The sequence below is a fragment of the Haplochromis burtoni genome, unplaced genomic scaffold (assembly GCF_018398535.1).
Source record: "Haplochromis burtoni strain Fernald_Lab_line unplaced genomic scaffold, NCSU_Asbu1 Contig_566, whole genome shotgun sequence".
In the NCBI taxonomy this organism is placed as follows: domain Eukaryota; kingdom Metazoa; phylum Chordata; class Actinopteri; order Cichliformes; family Cichlidae; genus Haplochromis; species Haplochromis burtoni.
The window spans coordinates 121,760-131,802 of record NW_024582927.1 but is presented as its reverse complement, the minus strand read 5'-3'; the positions used below and the strand labels follow the sequence as shown (position 1 = coordinate 131,802).

General features: G+C 37.9%; 1 protein-coding gene across 2 annotated transcripts in view; it reads left to right on the top strand.

Annotated features, from left to right (window-relative positions):
* The window catches only part of foxp3b (forkhead box P3b), a 22,207-nt gene extending 12,783 nt beyond the window's left edge, over nucleotides 1-9,424 (top strand). Inside the window, exons 7-14 of one of the 2 annotated variants that reach the window (XM_005948027.3) lie at nucleotides 4,086-4,178; nucleotides 4,835-4,922; nucleotides 5,337-5,405; nucleotides 5,526-5,679; nucleotides 5,954-6,030; nucleotides 6,885-6,986; nucleotides 7,199-7,320; nucleotides 9,074-9,414. In XM_005948027.3, coding sequence (XP_005948089.1) covers nucleotides 4,086-4,178; nucleotides 4,835-4,922; nucleotides 5,337-5,405; nucleotides 5,526-5,679; nucleotides 5,954-6,030; nucleotides 6,885-6,986; nucleotides 7,199-7,320; nucleotides 9,074-9,131 — 763 coding nt within the window. In that variant the 3' untranslated portion in view covers nucleotides 9,132-9,414. Of the gene's footprint in view, nucleotides 1-4,085; nucleotides 4,179-4,834; nucleotides 4,923-5,336; nucleotides 5,406-5,525; nucleotides 5,680-5,953; nucleotides 6,031-6,884; nucleotides 6,987-7,198 lie in introns of both variants that reach the window. The other variant, XM_042214456.1, reaches the window with a different exon arrangement.
* Nucleotides 9,425-10,043: the final 619 nt, after the last annotated feature.

Genomic DNA, 10,043 nt, shown 5'->3' with positions numbered 1-10,043 from the left:
TTAATAATAATAATAATAATAATAATAATAATAATAATAATAATAATAATAATAATAATAATAATAATAATAATAATAATAATAATAATAATACATGCAATGTCTGCAGGTCAAAACGCACTGAAAAGCTCCCCAAAAACACCATACTAACAATGAAGCTTGGCTGTGGGAACATTATGGGGTGGGGCTATTTTTCTGCATTTAGCACTGGCACACTTCATATAATTCAAAGAAAAATATATAGAGGTAAACTTGACAAAAATCTGCTGCGATCCACCAGGATGATGAAGATGAAGCAAGGGTGGACATTTCAGCAAGACAGTGATCCCAAACACACAGCCAAGGAAGCTGTCAATTGGTTTCAGCCAAAGAAAATAAAGCTGCTATAATGGCCCAGTCAGTCACCTGACCTGAATCCAAATGGAAACAACTAAAGCTCATAGACGTAACCATCAGGATTTAAAGACTGTTGGTGTGGAAGAATGGCCCAAAATCACACCTGAGCAATGCATGTGACTAGTTTCTCCATACAGGCGGCATCTTGAAAAAAAAAGCTCTTCTATGAAGTATTAAATACATTTCACTGTGTTTCATACTCATGTTTCATTTCTTATTATTACATATGTCTTCATTTATGGACATCTACTGACATATGGTTTTATTTCATTGCATGTTTTTGGAATGTTTGTTACTGACATCTGGTGAGAATGTCATCTCAACAGCACCTTTAGAAATTATTTTGTGAAGTGTTCAGTACTTACTTTACCTGCTGTATGCTCTCTCTAGTTCCTGTCAGCACTTTTTCTGCAGCAATTTAGATCAAAGGTTTTTCAGTGAGCTTTAATAACAGGGAACTACAGTAGTCCAGCCTAGAAGTAACAAATGTGTGAACTAGCTTTTTAGTTTAACTTTGTCTGCTTTGTTAAACAAAGATTCTAGATCTTTGTTTAGTGTTCATATCGAAAGGCATATCATGATCAAAAATAACTCTAAGATGATTCGCTGTCTTCCAGGAAGACTGGAGACTTCTAGGTCCGAGTACAATAACTTCAGTTTGTCTTAATTTAGAAATAAAAAATTGGAGGTCATCTAGGCCTTTATGTCTTTACAACTTGACTATTGTTTAACTAACTGATTCTGGGTTCATAGATAAATAAAACTGGGAATAAGCTCAATTTTCTATAATAATGTGAGAGACTGTTGAAGTCGTACAGAAAACAATTACTCAGTTACTGCAAGTTACTACTGCTAAAGGTGGTTGTAGAAGCTGTGGAATTGTCCCATTATTTGACAAATCAACAGTATCTCATACCCCAGGTCTGAGAGTGAGCGGGGTACCACTTGCACAGCAATCATGCACAGTTGTTGTTATCCATCCATCTTCTTCTGCTTATCCAGTTTATGGGTCACAGGGAGCAGGAGCCTACGGCAGCTGTTGTAGCATGATTTTACATCATAAAATCAAAATCACATACACTACCTGTCAAAGGTTTTAGAACACCCCAATTTTTCCAGTTATTTGTTGTAGTTCAAGTCATTCAAGTACAATGAATAGTTTGAAATGATACAAAGCTGGTGAACTGCCAGAGGTAAAAAAAAAAAAAAAAAAAAAAGTAAGGTTACCCTAAACTGAAAAATTAACATCTGAATTATGCAAAAGGTCTTTTTCAGGGAACACAAAATGTATTAACAATTTAAAGCTCTTCTGCAAAAATGGAGCTTGATCAAGCCTTGAAAGCTGGTGCTACTAATTCCTACAGGTGTTCCAGCTTTTCTGGATTACTTCCAACCCCCTCTGTCTGCATAAAAGAAGTGTTGGTCAGCATCAGTTGAACAGTATTGTACTGCAGAAAGTAGTGTGATGCTACAAAAATGGTGAGGAAAAAGGTGATTAACAATGGAAGAGAGACAGACCATCATAACACTTATAAATGTCGGCCTGTCCTACAGAAAAACTGCAAAGTCAAGGTGTTAGTGAGTACAGTTTCCTTCAACATCCAAAGGCTCAGAAACTTTGACAGGAAGAGGTCTGCAGACCCAAAGACCCAAAGTTAACAGAGAGAGCTGAGAGTTCTCTATTTTTAAGAGAGAACTCTCATCAAGTTAATCACACAAGCTGAGAGTTAACAGCTGTGTGATAGGCGGCTCACAGGACAACAGCTTCAAGCAGCTTAATAGTGGTCGTAGTAAGAAAGTCTCAGTTTCAGCTGTGAAGAGAAGACTTTGAGCTGCAGGTTTGACAGGACGAGTTGCAGCAAGAAAGCCAGACGTCAGAATAAGACAAAGAGGCTTGGCTGGGACATGAAACACCACCATTGGACTACTGAAGACTGGAAGAAGATATTATGGACTGATGGATCAACATTTGAAATCTTCGGTTCATCACACAGGATCTTTGTACACCGTTGAGTAGGTAAAAGGATGGTTCCACAGTGAGATGATGGTCTGGGGCTGTTTTACTGGATCCAGGGTCGGTGACTTGTACAGAGTGAGAGGCTCCCTGAACCAAAACCACAGCATTGTGCAGCACCATGCAGGACCCTCTGGTATGTACCTAGTTGGTCAGGGATTCATCCTACAGCAAGATAATGACCAAAACATAAGTCCAAGCTGTGCCAGAACTACCTCAGGAACAAAGAACAAGGTGGTGAGCTTGAAAACATGGAGTGTCCAGCACAGTCTCCAGACTTAAACCCCATCGAGCTGGTTTGGGATGAACTGGACAGAAGAGTGAAAGCAAAGCAACCTACAAGGTCCACGTTTATGGAAACTTCTGCTACAGATATGGGAGAATATTCGATTTCTATTGTAGAAAGAATGCCAAGGCTGTGTTCAGTTGTTATATCAGGTGCTACTTTGATGAGTCAAAAGTTTAGAATACATTTTGGTCTATAAATTGATTTTGGCTGTAATTGCTTTTTTGTACTATGTTTTCATTTCAGAGTGCAATGAGACATTAAACTGCATAATTTTCAATAAAAACTGAAAAATTGGGGTGTTCTAAAACTTCTGACTGGTAGTGTATGTTGATGAAAAGCCAGCACATTAAAAAAATAGACTTTTGGTTCACTAAAATGAGCACTTGGCTGTGGTGAAAATGAACCCAAAGACTGGAGGTAAGTTGAGCTGGTGGTTCATATTATGCCAAGACAAACATGTGATCTCTTGTGACTGACATTATATTTCATGTTTTAGATGTAGCATAAGAGTTGTTGTAAATTTTTATCTAATTTTAGTGGGTGGAGCCTGGTCTTTAACTCTCATTATGTAACAGCTATTTTTTCAATAATCATGATTCTAATTTATATTATTTTGTTTTCAGTTCCAATACATATGGCCGATCTTTATAACCCTGGCTACAAAGTTTGTAATTTTTAAAATATTCACAGCATTTTAGGACAGTTGAAAGAGTAGATTGAAAAAGTAAAAAGCAAACCATCCCTGGATGTTCATGAATAAAGAATAAAATGTTCATTTTTGTAGGTTTTCAGTGTCCATTTCTTAAATGACTTGTGATTACATTTCCGTCTTTCAAACTGGTAAACAACTTAATTATATATTTATTTGGTGATCACCAAAGTCAGGGCTTTAATAACGATTAATTTTTTTTTTCATTTAAATTTGGTTCATAGACTTGTTAGTAAATTAGTTGTCTCTAATTGCTCATCACACCCTGTCAGCTGGCTATGCTGATACCTAACCGTTGCTATACTTGGAACAAGTTGGTCCACAAGAATTATTTTTTGAACCTCATATTAAGACGTCAGTTTATAGCTATCATTTTTGAGTTCTGTCTGTCTCACTTTTATTTCTGTCTCATATTTCTTTACCTATAGGACAGCTTAAGAAAAAAATGGCTCATACCCTGCTCCGAAAACAACAGTCCTTTGTATCTGCATATTGCAGTTAGCATATTTTATGCAACACATAGCATTGCAATGCATAAATCCTGAATATACGGGTTAGAAAACTTTTCAAAACTCAGATTGGCAGAAAATGGTTTGTAAGTCTTGGTTTTGGTGCGTTATGTTTTTACACTCTTGACTGTCACACTCACATCACTGAAACATTTCTGTTTCCTCCAGCATCCCACAGGGGACCAGTGTTCTGCTCATGAGTGGGCTCTGCCGATGGCCTGGCTGTGAAGCAGTATTTGAAGACTTCTCTAGTTTCTTGAAGTAAGAACTGTGCATTAATTCAATGAATACATTTTTTGTGTGTGTGTGGCGTGGCAGGGTTGGAAAAGGCTATTTCCTAATTTCTGGACACAACAAAACTAGTAGCATTTATTAATTCAATCCATTTCAGTTCAGTTCAACTTATATAGCACCCATTCACAACAACAGTCAATGATTTATTCATTGATTGGCATTGGCATACTATGGGCTCACTGCAGGTCTGCATGGGCCCCACAACAGGCCCCTATGTGCTTAGTGTTGGCAGCCCACACCATGGGCTGCCCATGGTGGGGTCATTGGGCCTGAAATGTCATGCCAGTACTGGGGCCCCACAGTGAGTTGCCCACTGTGGACCGTGTGGGTTTTATTTTCCAGGATATTCTACTGGATATTTGCATTGTTTTAAAAAGGAGTCGGACTAAAGGTCTGGAGATGATTTCAATCTTCTAAATTTATATTTATAGAAATATATAGAAATTTATTTACAATAAATTTTGTTTCACGTTGTTTGTGTTTTCAAAAATCTAGTTTTATTTCTTTGTCTTTACACAACCAATTATTAGATTTTGAGGCCTTTTTACAAAGGGCAGGAAGCTCTGGATATTTTTAAACCCTGTATTAACCCTGAATATACCCTGTGACAATTTGTCTTTTAGGCATCTTCATTCTGAACACGGACATGGTGACAGAAGTATTGCTCAATGGAGGGTCCAGCAGGATATTGTTCAGTACATGGAAAGTCAGGTAGAGCCCAGAGAAACAAAGCTACAGCAGCACTATGCTGTATGAATGCTCATGTGTAAATATGTCCAAAAATAGATACAAGTTTCTTTTTCTTTCGAACCTACTCAATCTCACAGTAGCTATAAGCTTAAAAGGAACATTTTAGTTAAAGTTGAAGTTTCAGCTAGATAACTGAGGGCTCTGCATCCCATTCTGCTTTTAGAAACTTCTAGAACCATAAGTGAACCAGCATTCTGATAGTGAAGTCTTCTGTTATGTTCTATATTTTACTATGTTACTATGAGATCAGTCTAAATGAATCTGAGACGAAGCATTTTAACACAGAAGCAATGAAGAGTAGACACATGAACCTGGTTATCCAGACTCCTAAAAATAGAAGTAATCCAGTGATATATGGGAATTCTCTTTTTTCAGCTCATTCTGGAAAAACAGAAACTCATTGCAATGCAACTTCATCTCTCAGAGGACAAATACTCTGACTCGGTATGTCTACATGCTAAGACAGTAAAAACAAGAATTTCCTTGAAATATTGCTTTATTTTTCTTCTGGAGAGAAAATAAATGGCTGTGTCTGTTCACATCCACCTTCATCATTATATGCAGAAGGCAGCTTCTGAGTGGCAATACAGCCTTCCTCTGTTCCTGCCGCAGCCTCAGGTTACCAGTGGAGACAGAGTGCAACAGTGGGCCACCAAACATCTGGAAGAGCTGGTCCAGCATGGCAACAGACCTACTGCTTCTGATCATCTCCTCCCAGGTAACAGTGAAATTCACTAGGATTCACACACAAATGGACTTTTTTACTATTTTATGCACATTACGTTTTCACCATAACATATGTTCTTTCAGATAAAATGCTATTAGAGCTTATTAGCTAATACAAATGATTACATTTGACAGTTGAAATGTGCAGTACCTGTATATTTGTTGCATGTTGTGTTTTATCTCTAAATATGTTTCAAAAGCACATTATCCAAAGAAGTGTGTTTGATGGGACAAACTGATGAGAAACGCCCACTGTTCTTTTATAGATTTGGTTCCCAGTATTGAGTGTTACAAATACAACAACATCAGGCCTCCTTACACCTATGCATACTTGATAAGATGGGTGAGTTTGTCTAATGTTTTATTTTCATTTGTGAAGTTGGTCTGATCTGAACTGGTCCCTGATTTCTCAAGGCTCTAAAGCAGGGGTCCCCAATCTCAGTCCACGAGGGCCGGTGTCCCTGCAGGTTTTAGATGTGTCCTTGATCCATCACAGCTTATTTAAATGGATAAATTACCTTCTCAACATCAAGTTCTCCAGAGGCCTGGTAATGAGCTAATCATGTGATTCAGGTGTGTTGACCCAGGGTGAGATCTAAAACCTGCAGGGACACCGGCCCTCGTGGACTGAGATTGGCGACCCCTGTTCTAAAGTATATACTTCTATACACACTCTCTGGATGTGTGTTTTTTTCCAAGTCACTGCAACATTTGATTTGATTTGATATACCTTTATTAGTCCCACTGGGGGAAATTTCATAAGGCTGCCGACCTATTGCATGCAATGGCGACGCCATCTTACCCTCATATTCAGATACTTTACAAAAGACCTTGGAAAAAAAAGGTTTCATGCTTTTAAATTGTATCTTTAGGCACTTTATTTGTAGCCTGTCACAAAATCATTGTTTGTTTCCATTTCTTTAGTTGCATCAATAGTTGCAACACACTTTGACAGGCTTAAAACGATATTTTGTACGAACAAAAGGCAGCCAACATCCAAAGAAGAGCTTTGAATGTCTTACCTATTTCCCATTTTCCTACCAAATATAAATAAAATGAAGGGTGGCTCGAGGCTTTGTAAGTCTTCCTCAAAGGTTTACAGTAGGAATCGGGTTTTATCTGCAAACTGTAGCTATTTATGACTAATTTGCCAAATATTGCCACTGCTTACCCTTCCATGTGTGTGACTGGTTGCAGTCTATCCTGGAGTCTCCAGACAAACAGCGTACTCTGAATGAGATTTACAACTGGTTCACTACCATGTTCTTCTACTTCAGACATAATACTGCCACCTGGAAGGTTTGTACTATTTGGATGAAATATTAATTGTGATGCCTACTTGTGTACAGAATACAAGTGCTTTTTATTGTAATAAACTGAACATTTGGGCACAGTTTAACATAGAAAAAAAAACTGTGCCAACCAGAACATCTCACTATACTGTACTGTTTTTAATAGCATGGCTTCCATGTTGATAGAACTGTTTCCTTGTATCTGTATCCTCTCTCCAGAATGCAGTACGTCACAACCTCAGCCTTCACAAGTGTTTTGTGCGAGTGGAGGGAGGAAAGGGAGCTGTGTGGACAGTAGATGAAATGGAGTACCAAAGGAGGAAGGGTCAGAAGTATCAGCGGTATAAAAATCTTCAACACGAACACACAGGAGAGCAGAAGTGTACAATAGGAAGCAAATTAACAAACTCTTGATAACTTTCTGTTATCTTGTTTCATTTACCCCAACATCAGCAATCAGGCTATGTGGTCAGCTTTGTAACTCAACCCATTGTTTAACAGTGTAGAGTCATGGTAAAGAGAAAGGACAGCCTGAACACATCAGGACATAATAACAATCAGGGGGTCATTAGCAGTTCTTCAAATGATAATTACAACTGCAGATGAAGAACACATGACATGTTACACCATGTAATTATATATATACATATATATATATATATTAAAAAAACTAAGCCAAAATCCAGAAGCAGCGTATAAAAAACTAAGTAGCAGCCATGTGCTGCTAATCAAATCCATTTCATTAATGAATCATCTGTAAGTGTGAACACATATATAAAAGAAGAGGATAGGAAGGTTTGCAGCGCAGGTCTGGAGATTTCATCTGTGTCCTAGAACATTACGAGTGATCCTAAAAAAACAATTCTTGTTGCCCTTTTATCTGGCAAGGGTTAAAAGGCCAATTTCAAATATTTTACACTGAGAAAGATTATTCACAAGTAGAAAACATTCAGTACTGCTGCAAACTTTCCCTAGGAGTAGATATCCCATCACGCAAGTTTGGTCTACTACACAAGTTACTGTACCAATGTGTGGATATAAGAAGTGAAAACACCTTGGATTTACTGAATAATCCAAAATCTTGCTTTATACTACAGACCTCTGTTCTGTGCTTTGCTGAGGAATTAAAAAAAAAAAAGAGGTATTCTTTAGTAAACGTCCTAACTGTTGAGATCTGTAAGGATAAGACCAAAATGCAAGACTCCAGCAGACATGATCAAAATCAAGCATTTGATGGAGTTAAAAGCAAAGACCAATAAAAAAATCCCAATAGTGAGGAATTCAAAATAATCACACAGACCCAAGACAGGCCTGCCTACACAAAGTCAGGATTTATAGATAAGTGCAGACAGGTGGGGAATACGACACAGCTAAACATAATGAACACAAGTGCGAATAATCAGGAAATGAAGGTCAAAGTAAAACATACTGACACGGAGCCAAGAACATTCACATCGGACATGAAGACAGAGAAAAGCGGACACCAGATGATAAACACAGGAAGACCACTTTGACTTTGAAAGTGGTCTTTCTGGACCACTTCCTAGACTTTGAAGCAAAATGTGGAATTCTCCAGGAAACTTCCTGGGCTTTCAATATTATAGAACTAATATTGATACTGGCAGCTTTTGCTGCAGATCTAACCTGTTCAACAGCAGCTGATGTTTGAGATTAAAGATCATCATGTACTACACCACTTCCAACTTAATGATAGAGTTGTGATGTTGATAAGTCTGTTAGCTTGCATGGTTGGCATTTCTACAGCTTTCTTTCCTAGACAGGTCAGACTTTGTAACTTGCTTCACAGTACAGAGCACAAGCAGAGAAAACTGAGAAAACAAACTTAAGTACATAGAGGTAGACACTAGACGGTAAACCATCTTGAAAGGCTTAAACAATCCCAAATCCTACAGATAGAGCAGGTATTAAGGGAAAGACGTGTAAAAATATATTTAAGTCAAAAGAAAAAAAAGGAAAGTGGGACGATAGAAAAGAAAAGGGAGTTTGAGAAATCCCTACTGGCAAACATAAAGTGAGTGGGTGGTGTTAGTGTTACTCCATTGTGCTTGCGAATCACATTGTGTTTGATTTTAGGGATTGCCCCGTGAAGTGGCTCACAGCCTACTCCCATTACTCTCCTGGAAACCCCTGAGCACCAGCACTGAGCTGCTCACATCCAGATATCATCAGATAACGAGCAGCAGGAAGAACATCTGGAGGATGAAGAATCTTTGAAGTTTATCTAGTTTGTGTTCAGATTGAAGACTTGATTATGATTTATAGGTTATTGCATTATGATATTTGTGCCCCTGTCTGACAAATGTTTTTGTGCTCACTCATTCTAAAAATAAATGAATCTAACCTTTGTGGGTGTCAAACCATTGTTCTCATTTTATCCATTCATGAATTAGTTTCATGAGTTTCCTCCAATTAGTAGGTAAGGGTTCAGACGTCTCTTGCAGAGACTCTTTACATTGTTTCACACACATGTTTCTGTCTTCATGTTAAACAGAGATGTAATTAAGATGAGGTAATCTAGTAAAGGCAGTGTGAGGGACAGAGCCAAAAATAAACTGTGGTGTGTTAAAGAAGTAACTCAACATTTTCAAAATGTTATCATTACAATTGGTTGCACTGTTTTTTATTTAGCGTTATCAGAGTTAAATAGGCATACATCACACTTTTCAAGTTTTTATTTGCAAAAAGTTTCTAAACACCATTTTTAATTCACTTCACAATTACTTGCTACTTTGTATTGGTATACCACATATAATGCAAATAAAATCCATCCAACGTTGTGGTTGTAATATGATAAAATGTGCAAAAGTTCAAGGGGTATGAATAATTTTTAAAAGTAATGCGCAATTTGCAGCCCAATCTATACATCAGTTACATATCATTAGATTTTACATATCAGTACTTTCTTTAAAACTGAATAGCAAAGAAAAGGGTGGAGTGCCCACTCCGGGTCGGGGATGAGTTCCTGCCCCAAGTGGAGGAGTTCAAGTACCTCGTAGTCTTGTTCGCGAGTGATGGGAGAAGGGAGCCAGAGATCGACAGACGG